At 35.3% G+C, this 26877-nt stretch overlaps 4 protein-coding genes and 2 pseudogenes across 5 annotated transcripts; 3 read left to right on the top strand and 3 right to left on the bottom strand.

Annotated features, from left to right (window-relative positions):
• The first annotated feature begins 4164 nt into the window (after positions 1–4164).
• Positions 4165–5654, top strand: LOC104773789 (pectinesterase/pectinesterase inhibitor 18 pseudogene; annotated as a pseudogene).
• Positions 5655–6012: 358 nt separating this feature from the next.
• Positions 6013–6573, top strand: LOC147918642 (pectinesterase inhibitor 1-like). The gene has a single exon (XM_087503621.1). The coding sequence runs from the start codon at positions 6013–6015 to the stop codon at positions 6571–6573; it is 561 nt and encodes a 186-aa protein (XP_087359747.1).
• Positions 6574–12568: 5995 nt separating this feature from the next.
• On the bottom strand, positions 12569–13477 carry LOC104773788 (membrane protein PM19L-like). The gene is made up of 4 exons (XM_010498440.3): positions 13265–13477; positions 12953–13172; positions 12787–12832; positions 12569–12713 (listed from the first exon to the last, which is right to left on the bottom strand). The coding sequence occupies exons 1-4, from the start codon at positions 13389–13391 to the stop codon at positions 12594–12596; spliced, it is 513 nt and encodes a 170-aa protein (XP_010496742.1). The 5' UTR covers positions 13392–13477; the 3' UTR covers positions 12569–12593.
• Positions 13478–13717: 240 nt separating this feature from the next.
• LOC104773787 (uncharacterized) lies at positions 13718–17223 on the bottom strand. Its single transcript, XM_010498439.3, has 5 exons — positions 16764–17223; positions 16097–16563; positions 15352–15987; positions 14349–15273; positions 13718–14255 (listed from the first exon to the last, which is right to left on the bottom strand). Exons 1-5 carry the CDS (start codon positions 16812–16814, stop codon positions 13827–13829), a joined length of 2508 nt encoding a protein of 835 aa, XP_010496741.1. The 5' UTR covers positions 16815–17223; the 3' UTR covers positions 13718–13826.
• A 5055-nt stretch (positions 17224–22278) lies between these two features.
• Positions 22279–24556, top strand: LOC104773786 (putative pectinesterase 29). The gene is made up of 4 exons (XM_010498438.3): positions 22279–23204; positions 23319–23478; positions 23587–23805; positions 23984–24556. The coding sequence occupies exons 1-4, from the start codon at positions 22990–22992 to the stop codon at positions 24392–24394; spliced, it is 1005 nt and encodes a 334-aa protein (XP_010496740.1). The 5' UTR covers positions 22279–22989; the 3' UTR covers positions 24395–24556.
• A 265-nt stretch (positions 24557–24821) lies between these two features.
• LOC104773784 (guanylate kinase 3, chloroplastic pseudogene) lies at positions 24822–25912 on the bottom strand (annotated as a pseudogene). Its single transcript, XR_015592445.1, has one exon. The product of XR_015592445.1 is annotated as a guanylate kinase 3, chloroplastic pseudogene (transcript).
• Between the last annotated feature and the right edge of the window lie 965 nt (positions 25913–26877).

The raw sequence follows: 26877 nt of genomic DNA on the forward strand, positions 1-26877 counted from the left end.
CACGAAACATTAACATCCAGGGAGCTTGGATATGCGGATAAAACGGCATCCCTCGTTCAATGGCTTCCGAGTTCGAGAACGTCGGACGTCGCCCTTAACATCGACCAAGGACGCAGTACTGCCAACAGAGCTCGGCATCTTTGGATTGTCTCGTCGGAGTTACGGTAAAATCAAACATGGAGCGATCATATTTATACTAATTCTGGACGAAACATTTCCAATTTTGATATTGGCAAATTACCATTTTCGCTGGAGGATAAAAAAAAAAACGGCAATATTCCATGCAAAGCACCAAAGGGAAATTTCCAAAAAGTAGAAGTCGGCCGCAGAATAGGCAAAAATGTCACAGGATCTCAAACAGGACAATATAAAAAAAAGGAAAAACAGGAAATGCTCCTAGGGGACGTTTTCGGGCAGTCGGCCTGGAAAAGTCCGACATTAGAGCCGTGTGGATGTGGAACGGAGTCTGGAGCCGCATCCCCGGATTGAAGTAGTCCGAAGCCGAGCTGATCTGGAGACATGTCGAGATCGCCTTCCTCGAATTCTACGAGATCTAGCGCTTCCACTTCAGTCTGGGCGACCTCCCGCTTTTCCTTGATCTCGGCAACAAGATTGTCCGGGATGGATGCACCGTTCTTCATCAGATAGTCCATAACCTGCCCGAATCCGTTCGCCTGGTTGAGAACATCTTCTTTTAGACGAGCCATCTCCTGGTCACAAAGATAGTCCTTTACCTTGTCAAGACGGCGCTGCGCTTTCTTCGTGGTGCCCTCGACCTTGGCTTGGCGATCTAGGCGAAGTCGTCTCGTCTCTGACTCGAATTTTGCCCCAAGATCGTCGAACTGCCTTTTCAGCTCGTTTTTCTCTTCTCCCAGAATTTGTTCCTGCGATTCGAGCTCGGCGACCCTGTTTTCCAGGTTTTTGCAATCCTGTTCTTTGTTCGCAAGAAGACCTGTCAGCTCCTTGATCCTCTCGTTCTTCGTCCTATCTGCTTCTCGGAGGTTCTCCAAACACTCCTTTATCTTCTCGAATTCGGCCTCTGCCGAGGTCATCGATTTGACACGCCTATCGTACATAAGAGTAAGCGATGACATATAGGCGGCGGTCTGCACTCCAAGACAAGATAGAATGAGAATCAAATTTTGCAGTTCAAAAAATAATAATAAAGGAGGCGATGAGATTCGAACCTGAAGGGCAGATTGGGCGGCCAGAACGTATTGGTCCCTGAATTCGAGCTTATCGACCGGCGGTAGCATGACCGATGATACTGTAAGTTGCCTGCACAACTCCGCAGCAGCTTCTTTGTTGCACACAAGAGGTGTTTCCCCAAAATAGTCGTAGCAAAATTGGTCAGTTCGACCAGCGGTGCGATGAACTCGGAAGCGGTCGTAGGATTCAAGGCCGGCTTCTTCCGCAGAGCGTTTCCGACCTGTTCCTTAAGCGGAGGCTTTTCCTTTACCCTTCTCTTTATTTTTGTCCTTCTTGGACTTCTTCTTCTTTGAACCGCTATCTGGTTCAGTGGCAATCTGCACTTCGACGATCGGTTCAGTCGGTGGAGGAAGAGATGAGTCATTGGGAAGCACGTTTTCATCTTCTTTGTCAGCAGCCGGGAGCTCGTCCTCGTCCTCAATGTCGATGAATTCATTCTCCGTCTGCTCTGGCTCAGGGTTGACTGACGGTTCGTCGTTTCGATCCATGGATCAGAGCATCTCGGCCGCGACAATTGTGGTTGGCGGGACCTTGGAAGTTTGACCCAGTGAGCTTGCAAAACTGGCGAACTGCGTTCTTGCTTTACCCATCGCTGCTTCCACGCGGCGTCGTGAGATTTGAGTCCAGCTGCGGTCTGCTACACTGAGGAGAGCGTTCTTGATGCGTTCGAATCTGGAAGATAATCTCCGAGCTGAGTAAGGGCGAACTGCAAAACATATGAAAATACAAAATCAGGTCAGCACGATATTGTCCGATTTAACAGAATAAGGAGCGAGATGATACCCGGCGAATCGTTCCATACTCTTCGGTGACCGCATTTCAGATTTTCGAAAGAACAGCCGTCAACTCGGACGAAGAAGTAGCGAGCTCTCAGCTTCTTGAAGTTACTGACTTTTTCCCCCGGAAGGAAGTTATGAGCTGGCTTCGCATTAACCATCCATAATTTGCTACCTTGGCTATTCTTGAAGTTTGTCAACTGCTCGAAGCATTCGACCTCAAGAAACCCCCAGCTTCGGCCGCGAGTGTGAGGGCGGCGACGAAGTTGCAGATACTTCCTGGGGTGAGTTGACATATCGGAATCTTGCGGCGATGGGCGTATTGGGTAAGCAAATTAGGAAGAGGGAAGAATAACCGGCATTAGGAAAAAAATCCCTCGTACAGGCAAATATACCCGAGAGGCGGACTCCACGGACGTTGGTGCTCTCCGGGAATAATAATGTGAACACCAGAATTGGACAGGCCACACGAATTCAACAGGTCGCCAACCGACTTAGTAGTACTGGTCGTTTCCTCGCCCCCGATGTCACCTTGGTGGTCTCGAAGAGGTGAGAGGTCATTGATCATGACGATTTCAGGCGCAAGTCGGACCCTTTCATCGCCCAGGTTGTCAGGTGGGAGATCGGAAATTGGTGTAGCATTTCCGTGATCTTCGCGATCATCTTCGTCAATCAAAGAGGGGATTGGGATCTCGTTGGATCTGCGCCTTGAGGAGCATTCGGCTTCTTCTGGTCTATTCGGCATATCGCCTCGGACCGACCTGACAACGTTCAGAGGTTCCCTGCTGGAGCCCTTGCGGATCAATGGTTCACTTGTGGTAGCCGATGAGGAAACCATGGTCGAGGTGAATAACAACACAGATCGCCGAAGAGTGTGGAAAAATTGGCGAATAACAAAGTAATTAAAGGCGAAGAGAGTGAGAACGAAGTGATTACCTTTTTGACAAAGCGGCGAAAAGTGAAAACATTCAGCGGATACTAAGTATTTATAGACGGGAGCGGGTGGCAACCCTACGCGGGGTCATAATTGCCTACCATAACCTACGCGACGCTTCAGCTTCCGAATTGACAGACGCGCCGTATCGGACACGTGTCACCCGACTAGAGGAGGGCAAAGCGGCGCGACGATTCCGGAGTGTTTAGATTCGGATCTCTTTACGGATCAAATCGAATATTCTCTCTTAAAGTCCGGTCATTCGAATTAACTTCTGAATGTACCGAACTGAGGGGGGACTAATTGTTGGTGCGGGAATTAGCACCCCCAACATACCGATTTAGACCCGTTAAAGGAACCGGTTATCTAAACCGAGAGCTCGACCTAGGTTTGGACTTTGTCTCTGAAGGCCCAGTAACACCGAGAAGCCCATGGACGAGGTGACAAACCGGCACTTCAACTCGCCCTGCGGCTGACCTAGCAAGAAAGGAAGGACTTTCCTAATCAGTTCGCCTGTAATTAGGAAAGTTAATATATTCAGTATATCCTCGAATATATTCAGTAGATCTTTGAATGCCTATAAATAGAGGGCAATCCTCTCATTGTAAGATCATCGAATCATTAATACAAAACCCTAAATTCTTCTTGGTTCTTGAGCAAAACCTAACTTGTTTCTCAAGAGATTTCATTTCTTCTTTTCTTGCTTACTTTGATCTAAATCCTTCAAGAGATTGTTATTGAATTTGTTTCCCTTCTAAACAAATTCATTGTGAGAAACCTCAGTTTCTACAACTAGTTTTTAATTAAATATTCCGGAAATATCATAATTATATGTTTAGTTAAAGAAATATTGTATAGACAATTGTATAATATGAATTTAGTTATACATATTGACATATTTATATAGCCTAGATAGTCGTCTACTATGAAATTTTTTCCTCCAAGATATGCTTTTTGGCATCATTATCAAAATATCTTATTATGTGAATATTGATCATATTGCGATCATATATACCTTGAAAAATTAAACTACGCTTATTTATTTGTCAATTTATATATGTTGCTGTATGCGGACACCCATAGTTTTTGACTTTTTGTTTCATGTGACAATGGATTATAATTTTTTTTTTCTAACATTTTTTAAGATGACCATGAAAAGCTAAGCAAAACTTCTAGTATTGTCAAAAAAAAAACCTATCCCAGATTTAGATAAAATAATATCCTACTGATCAATTATACGTACTAATGAAACCAAATTATGGTATTGCTGTTAATTTATATGACAATATTACGAGGGTACAAATGTTTTTATTTGATTAAAAAAGAGTTGAGTAGTTTTCCAAGTCTTTTTTTAGTTTTAACAAAATTTTAGTGTATTTTACTGGATATTTGTAAGGTCGAAAATTTTATTAAAAAAAAGAAGAAAAAACAATCATTTTAATAATATAGTTTTTTTTGTTAAAAGGCATTAATAATATACTTTTGTTTATGTATATGAACGGGAATTTTCGTAATACACACACCAATACAAATTTACCAACATGCACTCACCGAAATAAAATTATTTTCCATGGCTAGAAAACGTAAACGAAACATTTTATTTTTAGTGGGTTTTCTAACTGCTTATTGATTAAGTTCTTCTGTTTTTTTAATAAATGACATAACTAATTTAAGGTCCTCAAGATGAGGGCAGACATTGTGGTAGCCAAGGACGGGTCCGGAAAATTCAAGACTGTGAACGAGGCAGTCGCTGCAGCACCTGAGAATAGCGATAGGAGATTTATCATATATGTAAAAAAAGGCGTTTACAGTGAGAACACTGAAATTGAGAAGTTGAAAACGAACTTAACGCTCATTGGCGACGGTAGTAACGAAACTATTCTCACTGACAACTTAAACTTCAAGGACGGATACCCCATCACGAAGTCCGCAACCTTTGGTAATATATATCGGTTTACTCTTTTAGAAAGAACATATATATTGTTTTTTTTTCTTTTATAATCCATAGTGAAACTAAAACTTTTTTGATAAATTTTACAGCCACTAATGCCAAGGGATTTATGGCGGTTGACATTTGCTTTCGGAACACGGCTGGGCCGGAGAAAGAACAAGCTGTGGCACTCCACGTGACCGGTGATGTCTCGGTTATGTATCGGTGTCGCATAGACGGCTACCAAGACTCACTTTTTGCCGATATAAATCGACAATTTTATCGCGATTGTTATATCACAGGAACAATCGATTTCATCTTTGGAAATGCTGCGGCGGTATTCCAAAACTGCCAGATAGTGGCGCGGAAGCCTTTAAGCGGTCAATTCAATGTCTTGACGGCTCAAGGACGAACTCAACGCAACCAAACCTCTGCCTTTTCGCTTCAAAAGTGTAGTATAACGGCGAGTTCCGATCTTGTTCCAACCAAGAAAACAGTGAAAACATTCCTAGGACGTCCATGGAAGGATTTCTCAAGAGTAGTAATTATGCAGTCTTTTATAGACGATCTCGTTGATCCACAAGGTTGGGCGCCTTGGGACAACAATACTAGACGTCTATCAACTCTGGTTTATAAGGAATTTGAGAATCATGGTCCTGGAGCAGACACTAGTAACAGGGTCACATGGCCAGGTTACAAAGCAGTTAATGATCCAAAAGAAGCAACAAAATTCACTGTGACTAATCTCATTGAAGGAGATTTATGGCTTAATTATACAGGAGTACCTTATGAGAAAGGGCTTTAATCTAAAGTGCTTGTAAAATAAAATCATATCTGTATCCGAAAAATTGGTAAATTTATATATAGATTATGTATTTGCTGTTATGTGTTCACCTACCTTTCTCTGATCAACCACTATCAAATTACCATATCATGTTTATTTTGGAATGGGAAACTACCATATCTATTTTCTTTGGTCAAACAGTAGAACATCCAAACTACCAATTTTGTATATATTATTCTTTGGTCAAAAAGTAGAACATCCGAACTACCAATTTTGTATATATTATTATGGTACATAATTTGTTAGCATTAAATTTGAAGATATGTTTCAGCCTATATAATTATCTCACAAAAGTTCTCAAAACATTTGAAATAGAAAAATGGCTCCATCAGTCAAAAAGAAATTTATATTGGTTCATATAATGCTTTTACTTATTGTTGTCTCATCATATGCAAGATTTAGTACGATGGTTACAAGAGATGAGATCAACTCCATATGCAAAGCAAGTGAAGATTTTTCTTCTTCACTTTGTTTTGAGGTTTTAAAACCAACTCCTGGAATTGCAGCATTAGATTTCTCTGGCCTCATCAAATTTTTGATCAATTATGAGTCTCAAAATATGTCAGATACGTTGAAGCACATAAAGTTGTTTGTGGACAACACAACTGATTTTCGTTCTCATAATATATATCTAGCCTGCGTAGAAGAATATGAAAATGCTCTTTATTTTAATCAGATTTCCTTTAAAGATTTGGCATCCAAAGATTATGATAGTTTAAACGTTAGAGTCACTGCTACGATGACATCGGTGTCTGAGTGTAGTGATGATGTGCTAACAATCAAGCCAATCCCGCAATTCTTTATCATGAGGAATGAAATTATTGGAAATTTGTCAACCATTGTTTTGGTGATTCTCGAAGGTTTCATAAGAAAAAATTAAATAAAATGTAATCTGGGGTTATAATAATTATAATAATGTTTGAATCCGGTATTGTTCGCCTCTTTAAAATATAAACATTAATAACAAATGCATACAATATTATTGTTTGATTTAGTGTTTTAATTAATGCATATTGCACAAGAAAAGTTCTTTTGAATAAATTTTAAAGGCACATTATATCACAAGTAAAAAAGAGCTTATGAGAATTAACATATATAAAACATTATAAAAATATAGAAAGGATAATAATAAAAATTCTGTAGAAGATAATCAGAACAAAAATGGGAAACATTCTATACATATGCGTCATTTCACAAGATAAATCGGCAAAATTATGAATTTTAGCTTTTAGGCACATCACAAGGAAAACCTCTCTTTTAATATGTAGAGTATAAAACTTTTAAGAAATTATAAAACTACAAAATGGGCAACATTATATATTTGCGTCATTTCGTGCTAGCTAGTAGCTACTCCTAAAAATGAAAGTTATTACTTGAAATGAATATATTGTTCTATGTATTCCAATTTACCTCCGTGATCAAAATTCTATGTAAAAAAAAAAAATGCTTCCTTCAGCTATGATGATATGATCTTTTCTGGTGGTGGCAACCCAAAAAAGGTAAGATGAAAGCTAAACATGGTTTGTAAATTACCAAGATGCGCAGACGACAAAAAAAAAAATAAAAAATAAAATTACCAAGATGTGCTCTTTTTGTTAAGATGAAAGCTGAAAGTGCTAGAAGCCTCTAAGTGCTAAAAGCTGAAAGCCTCTAAGTCAGAATCCAGGCTAGAAGCGACGCATGCGCCCGCCGCCCGATTGCCGACTCTCAGTAGGAGGTTCGGCTCCCAAAGGCACGTGTCGTTGGCTAAATCCGTTCGGCGGAAGCGCCGTTCGGACTGCCTTGAATCATTATTTCCACCGAGCGGCGGGTAGAATCCTTTGCAGATGACTTAAATACGCAACGGATATTGTAAGTGGCAGAGTGGTCTTGCTGCCACGATCCACTGAGATTCAGCCCTTTGTCGCTAAGATTCGAAAAAAGAAAGCTGAAAGTGGTTTGTAAATTATTTAACTTATCATCTTTCATTCTATTTGATTGGCTTTTTTCACATAATAGTAACATTCATAATCATGGTACATAAAATGGTACATAAAATAAAAATAGCAAAAGAATAAATCAATCAACAACACACAACACACAAAACGCAAACACACAGTTACACCATCTAAAACAAATGCATAATATATAATCTACTGGCTTTACGAGAGAGGGCTTTAATCTAAAGTACTAGTATAATAAAATAAATCATATTTGTACCAGAAAAACTGGTAAAATTATATATAAAGTATGTATTTTTCTATTATATATTCACCTACCTTTCTCTGATCTAACCACTATAAAATTACCATATTTTTTAAAAAATTGGAATGGGAAATTTACGATATCTATTTTCTTGGGTCAAACAGTAGCACATCTGAACTACCAATTTTTTATATATTATTATGGTACATAGTTTGTTAGCATTAAAATTGAAGATATGTTTTAGCCTATATATAATTATCTCACAAAAGGTCTCAAACATTTGGAATATAAAAATGGCTCCATTAGTCAAAAAGAATTTGATATTGGTTCATATACTGGTTTTATGTATTGTTGTTGCATCATATACAAAGATTTAGTATGATGGTTACAAGAGATGAGATCGACTCCATATGCAAAGCAAGTAAAGATTTTTCTTCTTCACTTTGTTTTGAGGTTTTAAAACCAACTTATGAGATTGCAACATTAGATCTCTCTGGCCTCATCAAATATTTGATCAATTATGAATCTCAAAATATGTCAGATACGCTGAAGCAATTAAAATTGTTCGTGGACAACACAATTGATTTTCGTTTTCATAATATATATATATATATAAGAGAATTTGTTAAAAATGCCCATTTTATATACCTCTTTTCAAAAATACCCTCTTTTCTGGCCATTTTTATTTATGCCCTCTTTTAATTTTTAATGATCATTTTACCCACCCTTAGATGAAAATTATTTTATTCAATAAAAAGAAAAACAAAATTTTCCCGCCAAAAAATTTCCGACATATTTTCCCGCCAAAAATTTTTCAAAAAAAATTTCCCGCCAAAAATTTTTTTGTCAAAAAACTTTTGATAAAAAATTTCGAAAAAAAAAAATTTTCCGCCAAAATTTTTCCCGCCAAAAAAAATTTACAAGGTTTTTAAAAGGTTTTATAAGGTTTCTACCTTATAAAAGCCTTATAAACAACTTGTAAACGCTTTTACAAGATTTTTAAAATGTTTTAAAGGTTTTTAAAAGGTTTTTAAAAGGTTTTCAAATGGTTTTTAAAAGAATTTTTAAAAGGTTTTTAAACACCTTCTAAACCCTTTTACAATGTTTTTAAAAACCTTGTAAAAGTTTTTATAAAATTTTTAAAAGGTTTTTAAACACCTTTTAAATGCTTTTAAAAAGTTTTTAAAAGCGTTTACAAGGTATTTAAAAACCTTTTAAAGCATTTACAAGCTTTTTAAAAGCATTTACAAGGTTTTTAAAAGCGTTTACAATGTGTTTAAAAACCTTTTAAAAACCTTGTAAACGCTTTTAAAAGTTTTTTAAAAGCATTTACAAGGTTTTTAAAAGGTATAAATTTCAATATTTTTGGCGGGAAAATTTTTCGATTTTGGCGGGAAAATTTTTTTTTTGGCGGGAAAAAATAATTTTTTTGGGAAAAATTTTCGATTTTGGCGGGAAAAAAAATTTTGGCGGGAAATTTTTTTGGCAGGAAAATATTTTCGATTTTGATGACTGTACATTCTTGCTGTCACTCAAAAAGGGTAATTTGGTCATTTTGTATATAAAGAGGGGTAGTTTTAAAAATGGTCAACATAAAAGAGTATTTTTAAAAGAAGATATGGAAAAAGGGGCATTTTTGAGAATGCCCTATATATATATATATATATATCTCGCCTGCGTAGAAGAATATGAAAACACTCTTTATTATAATCAAATTTCTTTTAAAGATTTGGCAGCCAAAGACTAATAATATAAACGTTAGAGCCACTGCGACGATGACAGCGATGTATGAGTGTAATGATGATGTGCTAAAACAATCAAGCCAATCCCACAAATTTTTATCAATCGGAATAAAATTATTTGAAATCTGTCAACCATTATCCACTCAAATCATTCCGGAGAAAAAGCTGACGTATCGTCAAAGAGCTCCATACTCAATTTATTGTTTATTAGTATTCCATAAAATTACATAAAACTGTCATTTTTTGTTTGTCAATTGCCACTACTATTTAATTTATTTATATACACAATATTTTGCTATTATATATTTTAAAATTGGTAAATATTATTCAAAAATTGATAAATATTATTTGCTACATATTTTCAAAATTAAATTAATTTCACTATGTATTGTAATATAATAATATAATTATATTATGAGATGTAAATATATATATATATATATATATATATATATATATTTAAAATTATATCTTTAGAAATATAAATAATGTTACATTTCTAATAATTTTATAAAGCTCTAATGGTGAAAGAATCAAAGATCATTTGAAACTGGTTCAATATTTATTCTTTTGCTAAACACAATAACTATATTTGCCAAAAAACATATGATCACCAATTAAAATGACATGAATATATACTTTAATTTGGATAACTATGTAGTTAACATTTTCTATAAATATGTAGTTATAGTGTTTTTACAGAAATCTTAAAATTTAGAAAATCCAGTCGAATAAAAATGAAAACAAGTAATAATATTATACCAATAGCTTAGAGGGGGTTATTGGTTTAGGATTTTGAAAGAATTTTAATGACTTTAAAAGTTATGTAAAATATGTTGTTATTCAATCAAGACTTTTTAAAACTCTTTAAAAATTTGGTGTTATTGGTTGTGGATTTGTAAAAAGTTATCTAAAATCTTGATAAATCTAGTGTTATTGGATTAAAAGTCTTATAAAGTCATTAAAAGTTTTATGTTATTCAATTAAAACAAAAGAATCATGGATTGTTAATGAATTCAAATTTTGTGTTATTGGTTTAGGATTTTATAATATTTCTTTCATAACAAAAGTCATGAAAACTCTTTCATCAAATATAAAGATTTTGAAAGATTTTATGAAATATTTTACAAGATTAGGAAACACAAATCAGCAAGATTTAAAATAACTTTCTAAACAATCTCTTATAGAATCCTTCATTTTTACTTTCTAATTTTCTATGATTTTAAAAATCAGCAAGATTTTTAAAAACACAAAGTCATTAAAATTCTTTCTCAATCCTAAACCAATACCTCCCCCTTAGATATATAGGGATCTAATGACCAATTAAAATTTATAAAATCCAGTGATATAATACCATAACTAAGACCAATTATATAAGGGATCTAATAACCAATTATAGTCTTCCTCCTCACGAAACAAATTTGTAATTTTATTTCTCCATTACGAATACATATATTACTTAAAAACTAATAATATCCAAATTAATAGAATTCTCCTTAATAAAATACCTTATGGTATTTCCTATATAAAATACTCACGGTTTCTATCCTATTTTATTTTTTTCCCTTCTCTTACTATATTATTTATATTAAATTGTCATTAGTATAACTAAGGAAAATTTAACTTAGTAATTGAAGGAAATCTATACTATTAATTGGAAAATACACTTAAGGGTTAAAAAAAAATCATATCAAATATCAATGTTGCCAAACTGACCCAATTTATATATTAAGAAAAAAAGATTAAACAACAGATTTATTATATTTTAGGAAATCGTTCAAATTAGTTCCACAGTAATCAGGTTATGAGAATTTTGTGTGAGTATATTCATGTATGACAAAATACGGAAAGAGAATTTTGGGAACAAGAATTCCAGCAGAACATATGCGGACATACTATTTACTCATATGAATTACGAGGAATGAGATTTTTTCGGGTCAAAAAAAAATTAAACGTTGCAATCAAACATATTAAACGAGTTTGATCATTTGACAATTATATTTTTTAAAAATTATGCAAAAATAACACCGCACGTACCCGAACCTAGTCTTTGTTATTCTGGAAGGTTTATAAGAAAAGATTAAACAAGATGTAATCTGGAGTATAATAATAATAATATTTGATTGATCCGGTATCGTTCGCCTCTTTAAAATATAAACATTAGTAACAAATGTATATAAAATTATTTTTTGATTTAGTGTTTTAGTTAATGCATATTGCACAAGAAAAAAAATATTTTGAATAAATTTTAGAGGCACATCATATCACAAGTAAAAAAAGAGCTTATGAGAATTAACATCAAACATTATAAGAATATAGAAACGATAATAATAAAATATTCTGTAAAAGATAATCAGAAGAAAAATGGACAACATTCTATATATATGCATCATTTCAGAAGATAAATCGGCAAAATTATGAATTTTAGGCACATCACAAGAAAAAGCTCTCTTTTAATATGTAGAGTATAAAATTAAAAAAAATATATATATATAAAACTACAAAATGGGAACATTATACATTTGCGTCATTTCGTGCTAGCTACTCCTAAAAATGAAAATATTAATTATTCCTTGAAATGAATACATAGATTCATAGATTGTTCTATGTATTCCAATTTACCTCCGTGATCAAAATTATGTTTAAAACAAAACAAATTGCTTCCTTCAGCTATGATGATATGATCTTTTTTGGTGGCAACCCTAAAAAGGTAAGATGAAAGCTAAACATATGGTTTGTAAATTACCAAGATGTGCTCTTTTTAAGATGAAAACTAAAAGTGGTTTGTAAATTATTTAATTTATCATCTTTCGTTCTATTTGATTGGCTTTTTTTTTTTCACATAATAGTAACATTTATAATCATGGTACATAAAATAAAAATAGCAAAAGAATAAATCAATCAACAACACACAAAACACAAACACACAATTACACCATCTTAAACAAATGCATGATATATAATCTTTGGAAACTCAAACTCTCCCAACGTGAGGCCTTTCTCCAGCCACAGTTTCTCCAACCCCAACGTGAATAGCTCCGGTGCACACCAACTGAGTAGCACTGACAATAATTGTCAAAACTTCGAGAGTTCTCTGCAAAGACAAAACACAATTACATTTTGCAAATTCACTTAAACAAAAGAAAAAGGAGGGTAAAAAAGCTCACTAGATTAGCTTCAGTCCAGCCTATGTTGATCTCTTTACATGCCAATCTGTGGTGTACCCAAACATTATATTCGGTTAAGATTTGATTTTTTTAAATTGAACCAGATTAAAACACGGTTTGATTTAAATAATAAACCGGATGGTGAGTGAGTGTTCCTTTTTTTTACCCCATGGCGAGGAGAGTGAGAGACCAAGAGATGAGAGAAGAAGCGGCGGCAGAGTGAAGATTCGGAGAGTCCCACTGAAGAACGTTCATGATTCCGGTGAGTGATGTGGCCATTCCGACGACGCCGGCAATCAACGTGAATATTACGAAAAAACCAGTCGCCATGTTCCCCACAGGGAAGTATATCGGAAAGATCTTCGCCGGAAGAGACAGCGTCGACGCTACAAAATAAAAAAAAAAGATTGATAACGTTTTCAAATTTATAAAAATGTTGGATTTGTTATTATTAACTAAGAGAAGTTGTTAAAAGTACCGGAATCGCGAGTTCTCTCGATGCCGTGATTAACAGCCCAAGAAGCGATGACGGTGACAACGAAATAAAGACCAAGATTCAGCAGTAGGAGCATGAAAGCTGCCGACTTTGATCCTCCTGAAGCCATGCCTACAAGATTCTCCGACAACAAATGTAATAAACAGACAGGTCTTTTACTCTTGGTTCTGTCTTGGGATAATCACAAAGATCTCTGTTTGTGTCATATTTATCCAGTTCCTAGGAATAGAATGTTCCTTCAGCTGAAAGCAATCTTTTAAATTCTTTACTTTATCCCTAACTTTGGGCAAAGAATCAAAACCATTTTGCTTATTTGCTGTCTTCTGCGCAGAAGAAGAAAAGAATAGCTAGAGATAGAGAAATGTAAAACATCTTTCCCGGAAAAATAAGAGAGACGCAGAGAGAGAAAAGGTAGCTGTGTGGACCTTTCTCGCATACTTTAAAGTTTAAATCAATAAATTAAAGAATACATTCCATGATTGTACATTGTAATCATTCTTCTTACAAAACAATGAATCATATTTGCAGGATGACTGTGTATGGTTCAGAAATCTTCAAGAATTTTCAAGGCCAGCTCGGCTAGCGAATGTACCGTTCTGCTATGACGGCTTAGTCCAACAGTACCAGAGAAAACATCGAAGTTCTCGAGCTCAGCTGTATTTTCAAGAACCTTCTCAAGCTCTTCCTTCAGACCCAACTCTCTAAACACTGCTACATTGTTCTCCACATCATCTTCCATCATCCAAATCACCAGCTCGATAACAAACCTCCTGATTCTTGGAACCTTAATCGCTGGCCTGTCGTTCTTTTTCAGAATCGAGACTAATGAGTACGCTAGTTCTTGCCTCTTGATCCCTGAGTCCATAAAAACATATCCTGATTCTTTCGAACTCATGAATCTAAACACTTGTGCTGCTAATCCCACCATCACTTCCTGTAATTTGTTGTCTTCTGATGTTATTGACCTCAACACCTGCAACAAAAAGAGAAAAGTTTCCGGATTTGTTACTGGATTCGAGTTGGGTGTAGATTTTTCAATTCAAATTTGTATAACAGAATAACTAACCGTTGGTGCTGCTGCTTTAACGAACTTCAGGTCATGATAGCAGTCATCCCCAGAGTATAAGCACAAGTTTCTCAACACTCTTGCAGCGTTTACACGGATCGAAGGAACTTCAAGTGCTTCCACAAGTCTTCCCAATACGCCAAGCCTAAGAACATGGAGGCAGTTACACTTGCTCTCCAACACAAGCATTGCTATAGCTTCTCCTGCAGCAATCCTCACACAACCCTCATTTCCCTCATCCCCTTGTGTTTCCCGTTTTAAAAATATGTTGAACAGCTCTTTCAGAACACCACCCGTTCCACCAATTCTCTCTCTAGCTTCAGCCTCAAGCGCAAGGTTTGTCAAGATCCCAATCCCAAGCTTCTGCAGCTTAGGGTATCTCCCACCATGTCTCAGTACATCCCTCACGTTGCTAACTGTGAATACAATCTCAGAAATCTCTTTCCGGAGGCACTTCCCTGTGTTCCCTGTTGTGCTAGCTAACATTTTCACTAGCTGCAGTGACCGTTTCAGCGTCAGCACCTGTGACCTCGCCACGTCAGCGTTCTCATCTCTCAACATAATCTCATCCGCGTGTGTGAAATCAATTATCTTGGGGAGAAGACCTCTCGTGTTGCCTAGTTTTCCACAGTTGTCATGATCTTTAGCTAGTTTCTTCAGAATTAGAAGTCCCAAATTGTTGAATCTCCAGAAATCATAGTGTAGATTATGGTCGTGGAATACTTTTTTCTCTCCAATCTCATCAGGAGCTTCACCTGATGATCTAGTGTTCTCTAATAAAGATGAAATCGATTCCATTGCTCCAGAGATCCCAGCGACTCTTAAAGAGTTCTGCTTTTTGCCAGCTAGTTTTGATAGTATCTCAGCAGCTGATCTCCTTATCTCTTCCTCTTGCAGATCTTTCCAGTTTAACATCTCCACCAACCTAGTAAGATCCAAACAAAAAGTTAGCAACACTTCCTTGATACATTTGCTCTGACATATTGAATAGTAAAGACCAAACCTTTCGATAACGGGAAAGTTAATTCCAATCTTCTCAAGTGTATCCTCAGAGTACCGTTCAGTCACTGCAAACTGCCTAAGAATCCTCACTCCAATGAGCTGTTCATCAGACGAGTTAGAATCCAAAAGCTCCATACCAAAGCTCACTATATCCATCTTCAAACCATCAAATATACTCCCATTGACACACTTCGAATACGAATCATAGAAAAACCTCTTGATGGAAACCAAACCAGTAACACCAAACTCACACTCTCTAGTAACATTCTCAAGCAAATTACAAACACTGACTTGCCACTCCCAGTAAGCTTTCTCCGCAAGAAACAACAACGCCTCAGCAAAGGCGAGCGCGTAGAATATGTTGAGAGCAGACTGTCTGTTTCTCTTGTCCGTATCTCCTTTCTGAACATCTCCATAGTTATGCCTAACAAGCTTGTAAGAAGCCAAAGCCACACAAGCCGTTGCAGAGAGAAGCTGAAGCCAGTAAAGAAGCCTACTCACTGTACTGGAGATAAAGAACCATCTCGCGTATGGAAGAAGAGGTACATCTGAGTTCTTCCATGTCTCCAACGTCGTTTCTCTAACGACACAGTCTCTTGTCGTCGCTTCTCTCGATCGTGGCTTAAAGATCGAACCACTGCAGAGAAACACACACAAACGATTATGCTCTGTTCCGGGGTCTGGGCCTGGGCCTGAGGGATATATGGGCCTAGGCCCAGGTAGATTAACGCAAAAAAAAATTGAACCTGATTCGTTTTAGATTCCTTAGAAGCGACGCTGAGCTTGATCGGAGAGCACGAAAGCTACTGATTCCGACGCCGGCGACGGTCCACGTGGCTTGGTGTTGCCACTCGAGCTCGTGGCTTCTGCTGAATATTCTAGCACCTTCGATTAGGAGGATGATGGTGATGAACCAGAAATCGGAGCCGTCGAGCGTGATCGCGAAGCCGCCGAGAAGAACCACCGTGGCCCAGATAAACCCTAGGGTTCCGATTCCGGTTGCGGTTTTCTCGAGAATCGCGAGTTGTAGAGCAAACAGCGTTAGCTTCTTCTCCGGAGCTGGGACTGTTGATTTTCTCCGAAACGCAAACGCGGATGAGACGGAAGCTGCGTCTGCGGTTTCGCCGCTGTCGCCTTTCTCAATGCTGCTTCTTAGATCGAATACGGTGTCGTTTGAGCCTATAACTTCCTCTAATTTTTCAAGTTCCGATACCTATACAAAAATGTTAAGTAATTTAAATATTTTTTGAGTAAATTTAAACATAGTTAAAACTTAAAACTATTAACCAAAGTGATTTTTTTTTATCATTCCAAAGTTCAAATTGGACTATATTTTCTTATAAGTATTACGTAAAATGTAAACTAAAGAACAGCTTAAAGATAAAGTAAGAAACTAATGTGAGATAAAATTACCTGCAAACGAATACTTCGATCTTCGTCGTCTTCAAACTTTCTTGAATCCATTATAAAACTTTCTTGGCTGTTCTTTTATTTACTCCTTTCCTATTCAAAATCGCATTCGAATTGATTTTAACTTTATCAATCTTTCTTTCTTGCTTTTTCGTTTTTTTAAATAGTGATGACTTGAGGAGTTGTTGATGATGTAGAGAAACGAGTAAAGCGTGATTTTTATATATGGATGTATCATGTATATATAGAGTGAGAGAGAGAGAGAGAGAGGTAGAGAAAGGAGAGAGAGGGAAGCAAAATAGGCAAAAAGGAGTGGGGAGAAAGTCTGCAAATAAGCTTAATAACGCAAGAGGAAATGTGCAAGAAAGTGTAACTTCAAGATTTATCGTTGTATGATGGATGCTTCACACTGCAATTCTATGACCAAAAGGTTACATCACTTTTGTAACATCTTCTTGTATATACCTTAAAAAGGTCAATTTCTATTCGTTTTTTGCTTTATGTTTTTTTTCCAGTTTTAAGTTTTCATTTCTTATTAGAGTAAACTACAAAGTTAAAAAGATTTGTACTATGTTGGTTACATGGTTAGTTAGTTTAGTTAGTTATACATGTTACTTATCTATCCTTTGGGCAATTCTATGACTTAAAGTTACATAATTACATGTTGCTTACTTATCCTTTTTCTTTTCTTTTTTTTTTTTTTTTTTTTTTTTTTTTTTTTTTTTTTTAAACTTTTCTATTAATATTAGTAATGATAATGGGCCTACCACTAATGGGCTCGGCCTTGGAACTAATTACAAAGGTCCAGCAGTTACAAAAAGGAGAAAACGGCGGTCGATGCCTTCGCCGGAAAAACGATCGGATCCTGCTGAATGACCTGAAACAGAAGCTTGAACAGGAACGCCGGTGGTTGCAGGATCCACGGCTTTGCGGCGGATACACCAAATCGAAACCCTTGACATCCGCAACCAAACTCTGTCTCAGGTTCTTCTCCGGTGTACTGCTTGACCCGCTACAGATCCTCCAACAAGTTCAAACCACCAATGACAGGCTCCGCGAAGACAGGTCCCGTGCCTAGCAACCCGCTCACTCAGATCTAACACGCCTCTTCCAGCTCCGGCAACCACCGCAACCTCCAGGTAGGTTTGCTTCAATCCGGTCTGGTGGACACAAAGTCATGGCGATTTACAGAGGATGATGGCTCAATCCATCTTCCATAAACCGGATCCCATGATAGCCCCTAAGGATGTCAAACATCTAGGTTAACCACCGCAACAATGCAACAATACCCTCCTGCCCTCCTCCGACTTCCGCCGCAACCGCAGCTTCTGGCGGATGGGTGAACCAAGGGAAAAGCTCCACCGTGACCAAACGCGGCTTGATCTAGAAGCTTCCCGACCATCCAAACCGAAGCCACAGTTGCATCAGAGGAAGACAAACCACGCCTCTGTTGCCGGAGATGCAAACCACCCACCACTGCCTTCCCCTTGTAGATCCAAGACCCACAATGAAGAACCGCCCAAACTTACCTGTCAAAGAAGCCAACCCCAACTGAGAAGTAACGCCTCGACTGGACGGAGAGAAGTCAAGATCCAATGAGAGAAACACCAGATCTGACCACCGGAGTTCACCGAAGAGAAGCCGCGGCTCTCACTTCTCACCAAAGCCAACAAACCCTTCGGCGAGTCCCAACACACAAAGTCTTCCACCCAGATCTGCCAAATCCAGCCACGAACAAACGCTGCCGTCCTCAAGCAAGTCCGTCGAGCCTTCACTAGCAGACACCTCCCAAAGAAGACTCCGCTTCACGCGCCTAGACATCGCCGGAAACCACCAACAAGAGAACCATATCAGAGACGAAGGACCACCTCACAGAGGGTGACGATGACAGTAGAAGCAGCTAAGAAAAGAGGGGAACAAAAGTCCTCTCCGGTGCCGGGAGGACAACCGGAGAGGCGGCGGCTCAAAACTAGGTTTAGGTTTTTAGAGAGAAGGTGGAGAGAAAAAAGGAGGAGAGAGAGAAAAAACTAGGTATCCGTAAAGAATACATTTCTGCTTACTTATCCTTCTCAAAGCTGCCATAGCTCATTCATTCTACCTTCCCATTGATTTTTATGGCAAAAAAATATAACAGTATATAACTACTATTTTTAGAATCTAATATGATCAGTTATAATTGTCCTTATATCAATAATTGTATGATTTCTTTCTTTGCAGTCTTTGTGTTAAGGAGATAGATGCCGTGGGGATTGTTCGTATTAACCCGTTATGACTTACAAATAAAAATATAGTACTATGTTTTTGCGTCTAGAATTTCTAGAAATTGGGTTGGTAAAGCAATAATACATTTTCTGCTAATGTAACCATATATAAATGTAAACGCAAGAAAATCTTCATCATTATTCATTAAATTTTTTTTTTCCAACGTGGTCAGATTACTACATTTGGCGCGCAGAAGATTTGTACATATACTTAAGATATAAGTCACAAATTATTGGTTCTAAAAAAGTTGGCGTACGCAAATGTAATGAAGTCTAATTGCAATAATTAAATAATAAGTGAGTCAATAACTCGGTAAGAGTAATGGTGACTTGCAAGCATACGTGTTCCAGCAGAAGTCTTCTTGTGTGAAGTTAAAGGCTCAAATGGGATCCCTCCACTTTTGGACCCATTTAAATCCTTCCATTATAGAAAAAAACACACATGATGATGACTTCATAAGAGAGAACTCAATTTAGTTATCTCCTAGAGTTACCAATGTACTAAACAAATTAAAACAGGGAGAAAGTAACAGGAAATTTAGCTCTTACAAATTGTAATACTATATTTTCAATCCCGTTATGAATCACACAACACTACAACAAAACTCGTCTCTGATACAATACGTGAAATCAAAATCATATCCTTGTCTATGATACAACAAAACTCGTCTCGAAATCTTTAAAGACTAATCCGCATTGGTTTCAATAGACTTCTCAAATATTGTAAACTTGTTCAAATTGAAAATCCCTTTAATAAGTTTATGGAGTTTTTATTCTTATGTTGATTTGCTTATGTTAACTCTTGTTGTAAGAACTCACCTCTTTTTGAGGATTCAGCTTAAATGAAAGCGTTTATTTGATAAAAAAAAAAAAAAAAATGAATTAAGAATGTCACTAGAAGAGTAAACAATATTGTCGACAAACTTCTAACATTTTATCCTGAAAAAAGTTTATTTCATATTCATATCCCATAAAAACATCTTTTTAAAAGTTCTAACGTCGAATGTCGATTGTTGGCTTAATTATAGAAATTATTTAAAAAATATTGATATCCCACATTAAATGTAAATATACAAAATTTCATGAACATTTTTAGTGTTATGTCGCTACAACAAGGTTGTTCAAGTGCATCACCTGCTATAATAAAATTTCTGACAGACAATACTTGGGTTCAACCCTAGGGGTGAACCTCTTCGTTCACCCCCTTATAAAGTAAGAAAATAAAATTTGTATACATCATTATAAAATAAAAATTATAAACTGTTCTTTTATAAACCGAACCGATATAGAATTCCATTCTAATTGTAAAATCTAAACCCTAACCACCTCATTTGTAAACCCAAGCCGACATAAAATTTCGTTTTAATTGTAAAATCTAAACCCTAACCACCTCATTTGTAAACCGAAACCGACATTAATTTCGTTCTAATTGTAAAATCTAAACTCTAATCACCTCATTTGTAAACCCAAATTAATTTTATATTATTGTTTTCATTATTTTAAAATTTAATTCATTTTACATAGTTCGCTTTTTATATTTTTTACTATTATTAATTATAAGTAATAAATATGCAATAAAATAGTATTTTTAATATAAAAAGAAATATATATCATTGTTTAGGTGAATGCTGATGTGGAGGAAGGATAAGAAAGAAAAATTAACTTTATATACATAGACTAGAATTTGTACCCGCGAGAGATTTGAATTTAAAATATTTTCTATCAATATAAATTCTTAAGCTCAAATATAATCATTCAAAGTTTTGAGATTATATCTATTTGCGTGGAATTTTAGTTTAATTTTTTTATTAATAAGAATCATTGAATATAAATATAATCATTTGAAAATTAAAAGATAAATCTATAAAAACGTCATACTTATTTTACTATTATTTATATAACACATATTGTCTAGTGTCACAATAATGTTTTCATGGCAAATCAACAATATATCACGTGATAACAAAAATAACTTAAGAACTTCACTGGAAGAGTAAACAATATTGTCAACAATCTTCTGACATTTTATCCTTAAAATAGTTCATTTCATATTCATATCCCATGAAAACATTTTTTATTAAGTTCTAATGTCGAATATAATGTCGACCATTGACCTAATTATAGAGATCATTTAAACATATCGATATCTCACATTAAATGCAAATATACAAAGTTTTATGAACAGTTTTAGTGCTCTGTCGCTACAACGGGTTGTCCATGTGCGTCACCTGTCATAATAGAATTTCCGACCAAGTCAGAAATGCTTAGATGGTGAAATGGTTAAACTTACCAATGAATATTCATTCACTAATCCAAATTACTTATTTTAAAAAAAACCTTATATGTTATTGTCAAATATAAATTTTGTGATGCAACCTTAACTTCGTCTTCTCAAAAAAACATAGTGTACTTTAAATATGTTGTTTCTGCCAATGTTTTGGGTTTAAAACATTTGATAAAATTGATGAAATCTTAAACTTGTTTTATATTTTAATTTTTATCATGTTATAGAATTGTATCTCCAGTTGATAATATGTCTTCTAAGATATGCTACAGAAATCATATGTCATTTTTTGTAACGGCTTACATATATTTTTTTTTATATATTGTGACCATTTATTTTCTTTTTTTAGATGAATTGTTTTTTCAAAATTATTTTTCATAGTTTTCCCAAATAAGTGTAACCCTTACAATATATTCGTTTTAGTTCAAAACTTTTAAGTTGATAATATTTTTCTTTAAACCGAAAATTAATAATAAATCTTTTATGTTTCTTAGAAACTAATGTTTCATTTCAATTTTATTTTATGTTTAGATTTTTATAAATACAATTACTTTCATTCTAAAACTCATTAACCCATTCTAAATTTTGGAATATGATCATTTTTTGGTTAAATTTTGAATAATAACATTGTTACTAAAACAAATTCAGAGTATTATTTTTACTATTTAAATTTTTTTATTTATTATCCTTAATTCATTTTATATAGTTATTATTTTTATTATTACTAAAACAAATTTATATTATTGTTTTTACTATTTTAAAATTTAATTAATTTTATTTAATTCTTTTTTATCTATTTTTACTATTATAATTTTAAGTAATAAATATGCAATGAATAAATATTTAAAATAGTATTTTTTATGCAAAAGATATTTATAATATTGCTTAGGTGGATTGATGTGGAGGAAGGAGAAAAGAGAAAAGTTAACTTAATATATATAGATAATGTAGATGTGAATATATGAATATTGGTATAGTAAAAAAAGTAGGAAACTTATAAAATTTAGTTGTCTTTTCTTTCTTGTTAAAGTATAAACTTTAGATGTCTTTGTTTTTTTTGCCCAAAAAAAAGATGTCTTTGTTTTATTCACCTTTTAGATGTTATGATTTTTTTTTTTTTTTTTGTGTTAGATATGGTGTGTGTATTATTTTTTTACCGTTTAGATGATATGATTCTTTATCAAATTAATTAATATGTGTTATAGCCCGTACAGCTTCCGATTATAAAGCAGAATTACTAACACTATTTCATAGAAATTGTGTTGAATGTTCTTTATATACAGTATTAGTTTTATTTGATTTGTTTCTAAATTGTGTAAACTAATTTGCCGATACAAAGAAAAATTCCACGACCACTAACTTTACAGTTACCACAATCACAAAGAGTCAAAGATTACAACTTCCTTTTTGGTTTTTGACCTCTCTCACATAAGATTACCCAATCTAGAAACAAACCTATACTTTCCGGTTTCATTTAGATTCAACCTTAATTACACAATAAAACCCATACATAATCAAAAGAAAATAAAGAATAAAATCTTCATAAAAATATCTACAAAATGCATTAATGTCACGACCTTTGTTAAATAACCCATTTCCTCCACTACTCTCATTTACCCTATACCTCTCTTATAAACTCTTACGTTTTGATATCATCTGATCGAAATCAGAAGCTATAATAATAATGGGAACTCATCGAATTATCATTGGTCTCGTCGCCCTTTGTTGTTTTTGCCTACCTCATCTCATTGAAGCTAAACCATTCGGAGTGTACCACCAACAAGTGTTCGTGGATCAATCGGGCCATGGAAATTTCACGACCATACAAAAAGCTATTGATTCGGTCCCAAAAGACAATAGTTATTGGTTCTTCATCAACGTTAACGCCGGCCTTTACAGGTCAGTACTGTAGCAACAATTTTAATTGAAGTTACACCATATGTCTTGTAGGGAAGTTACATATGTGAAAAGTGCTTAGTAAATGTTTTATTTCTCTGTCTTGTAAAATAAAAGAGAGAAAATAAAGATACCGTCGGATAAACAGTTCATAGTAATTATCGGAGCTGGGAAAAGGATAACGAGGGTTGAATGGGGCGACCATAACTCGATTGACAAAAGCCCTACCTTTGCTACTGAAGCCAATAACACCGTCGTTAAAAGCATCACTTTCGCCGTACGGTGATTTTTATTTTATTTTGGCATTTTCTTTCTGATGATTCCTTCTTTTTATTTATTATATATAACTGATTTCTTTGTTTATATATATATATATTTTTTATAGAATTCCTACAACTTCCCAAGCAAAGGGAAAGTAAACAAGAACCCTAGAAAGGCCGCCGTGGCAGGGTTTATCGGCGGCGATAAGTCGGCTTTTTACTCGGTAGGGTTTGCTGGAATTCAAGACACCTTGTGGGACTCGGGTGGCCGACACTACTTCCACCGATGCACCATCCAAGGCGCGGTTGATTTCATCTTTGGTAGCGGCCAATCTATCTACCAGGTGAACCGTTACATTCTTCACAAAATGATGATATTGGTTTTATAACTTATAATAAAATAAGAATGTTGTAGATTTGGTTTCCGTAACAGCCCTTGGGTTTTCACATTGTAGAACTCAAATCCTATTTTATCCTGGTCTCTGATTATAATCAAATGGTTTGTGTTTTGGTGGGTTGTAGAGCTGTGTGATACAAGTGCTAGCTGGGCATGTACTAGAGGGACCGGGTTACATAACGTCTCAAGGACGGAACAAGTCCGAGGACACGAATGGATTCGTATTCATCAACTGCCTCGTTTTTGGAACCGGCACGGCCTTCTTGGGCAGACCCTGGCGGAGTTACTCTCGAGTGATATTTTACAACTCGAACCTGACGAATGTGGTTGTTCCTGAAGGATGGAACTCATCAAATTACTGGGAGCACGAAAACCAGCTAACCTTTGCAGAATATGGATGCTTCGGAAGTGGATCAAATACAGAAAAACGTGTGAAGTGGGTTAAGAAGCTGAGTGAATCTAGCGTCCAAAGTTTCGCTGATCTGAGCTTCATTAATCGTGATGAATGGATTCAAGATTTACCCATCCCTGCTTGATCTCTCTTTTGCTTCTTAGTTTCTCTTTTATTTTTTGGATTTCTTATTGATCATCCCCTTTTTAAATTATATGGTTACATTAGCCAAAAAAAATTGTACAAGTGCTTTACCAAACCAATTTCTAGAAATTCTAGACTCCAATACGAAACCATATTATTTTTACTTGCAAGTCATAATGGTTAATAATAGTTGAAACGAGAAGATGATAAGAAGTGAAATGAAGTTCAAGAGAAGAGAGATCATACATACTACATAGGTCGTAGCCAGGAAAAGAGATTATATCATTCAACTCAACAGATATGAGAGAAGAAAGTTATATGAGCAAAGAGCTTTGGTCAATCCTAAGAAACTAGCCAAGTTTACTTCTACCAATAACAAAAGTAAAGAGTCCTGAACTAGTGCGAGTTAGTAAGTGAATCTCTTGGTCTATCAAGAAAGAAACTTTCATAAATTATATGTTCCTCATTCCATTTCCTAGTTTCAATCTTCATTCAAAACTTAGAAGCAAATAAGTTACCTTAAGAAAACAAATTGAGAAACACATCAAATCCTAACAATTCTCTGATGAACCTTAGACTTCTCAGCATCAATAATAGATTCAACACGCTTAACCGAATCATTAAGCTTCCCTTTAGCATTCACAACCACATAATCAAAATCCTTAATATGCCTAATCTCTTCTCTAGCAGTAGCAACTCTAACAAGCAACTCCTCATGACTCTCTGTTCTCCTATCAACCAACCTCTCAACCATCGCAAGCTCACTCTCAGCAACAATGAAAACAAACACAGCAGACCCCCCAAGAATCTTCCTCAACGTCTTAGCTCCTTGAATATCAACTCTCAAAACGATGTCGTACCCTTTACTCATAAACTCCTGAATCTGTTTCTTAGGTATCCCTTTGTAATCTCCGTAAACGAGTGCGTGCTCAAGAAGCTCATCTTTCTCAATCATTGACAAAAACTCATCTTTGGAAACAAACAAGTAATCTTTACCGTCGATTTCTCCGGGTCTCATCGGACGGCTCGTAGCTGTGACGACAAAATGGAGACTTTGACGAACTTGTCGAAGCTTGTTGATGACTGCGTCTTTGCCAACTCCGCTTGCTCCACTTATCACGATGATTAGAGGGTTTGGTTGAGGAGTGATTGGATCGTTGCTGAAGCAAGAACCTAGATGGGATTCGAGTGAACGAAGCAATTCGGGTTTTGTGGATGTTGGAATCGAAGGGGAGTTAGGTGAATCTGACATTTTTAAGGAGGAGGAAGAGAAGAAGAGACGACGGAGAGATTGCGATTTGAAGAAGATGGGTTTGGTTGAAATTGGGAAGGTTGTGTAACGGAAGAGAGAAGATGATGAAGAAGAGAGTTTACGAAACATTTGGTTTGTGAGAGAATTGGTCGGTTGATTTGGTGGTGGTTTGCATTTATCTCTCGGCGTTGACGGTGAACTCTTTTTTCGTCGGTTTGAGTTTGACCCACCCACCCATCTTCTCGATGGTTCGGTTATTAAGAGAAGTGTGCAGATGAACCGAGAACACGGCCCGCGCGAAATAACCGAACGGGATGTACCGAACCGAAACCAAAATAAAACAAGAGGAAGGAACTAAAACCAAACCGAAATTGACTAAAAAACCAATTGAATTTTAAATTTAGGATTCGAAAGTATATGAAACCGACAATTTATAATTGGTTCACGACTATTTTTAATTTTTATAATCTCCTATATAATAAAACGGATGTACACAAATCTTTTTGTAAACTATATAATTTTTATAAATTGGCTACAATATAGGTTATAGATTAAATATAGATTGGTTACAAAAATGTTATCGATTAATTGGTCAATATATATCCCAAAAAATCTTTTGAAAGATACTATTCCAACGATTTATACAATTTCCAAAATAAAATCTTTAGTATTTCATGTATTGTTACAAAATAGATATTGTTAGGTATAAAAAGGAATAAAATATTGGCAATCATACTTAATCGTGATTTTCGAGATCTTATTGTGCAGTTTAAAATAAAAGCTTACCTAAGAACGTGTCATATTAAAACATTTTCACCAAACATGTTCAAAAATTAAAATAAAAACAAACAACAAACATAATCATATCTCATACATAAGATTACAAAATTAACAATATAAAACTTACAAAATAAAAAAAATTTCAAGCTATCATATTTAGCATATGCTTTCATTGTATAATATTTTATCCAATAAAACTTTTAAAAAATATCATATAAATTATATTTTATTCTTAAACTATAATATAAAAAAAAAATTCAATTTGTGCTCTAGCACGGGTCCTAATCTAATTTATGGTATTATCACGGATATAAGTGATTCAATTCATACATAGATTTGTCTGTTTTAACCGCGGTAATAATTCGAACCTAAATATTGTTTTTGAAAAACATCAAGCCTCATGGACAAAGAGAACAACATAACACAGACACAAGTTTCGTTTTACATCTTAC

The sequence above is a fragment of the Camelina sativa genome, chromosome 20 (genome assembly GCF_030686135.1).
Source record: "Camelina sativa cultivar CO46 ecotype springtype chromosome 20, ASM3068613v1".
Taxonomy (NCBI): Eukaryota; Viridiplantae; Streptophyta; class Magnoliopsida; order Brassicales; family Brassicaceae; genus Camelina; species Camelina sativa.

Bases quoted from the DNA above. Each gene is read 5' to 3' on its own strand.
- LOC147918642 (XM_087503621.1), top strand. From the start codon at position 6,013: ATGGCTCCATCAGTCAAAAAGAAATTTATATTGGTTCATATAATGCTT.
- LOC104773787 (XM_010498439.3), bottom strand. From the start codon at position 16,814: ATGGATTCAAGAAAGTTTGAAGACGACGAAGATCGAAGTATTCGTTTG. The intron at 16,564-16,763 runs GTAATTTTATCT...ATTTTTGTATAG, and splicing joins ATCGAAGTATTCGTTTGCAG to GTATCGGAACTTGAAAAATT. The intron at 15,988-16,096 runs GTTCAATTTTTT...GTTTCTCTGCAG, and splicing joins AGGAATCTAAAACGAATCAG to TGGTTCGATCTTTAAGCCAC.
- LOC104773788 (XM_010498440.3), bottom strand. From the start codon at position 13,391: ATGGCTTCAGGAGGATCAAAGTCGGCAGCTTTCATGCTCCTACTGCTG. The intron at 13,173-13,264 runs GTACTTTTAACA...TTTATTTTGTAG, and splicing joins CGAGAGAACTCGCGATTCCG to CGTCGACGCTGTCTCTTCCG. The intron at 12,714-12,786 runs GTGAGCTTTTTT...TTGTCTTTGCAG, and splicing joins GCTGGACTGAAGCTAATCTA to AGAACTCTCGAAGTTTTGAC.
- LOC104773786 (XM_010498438.3), top strand. From the start codon at position 22,990: ATGGGAACTCATCGAATTATCATTGGTCTCGTCGCCCTTTGTTGTTTT. The intron at 23,205-23,318 runs GTCAGTACTGTA...GTAAAATAAAAG, and splicing joins GTTAACGCCGGCCTTTACAG to AGAGAAAATAAAGATACCGT. The intron at 23,806-23,983 runs GTGAACCGTTAC...GGTGGGTTGTAG, and splicing joins GCGGCCAATCTATCTACCAG to AGCTGTGTGATACAAGTGCT.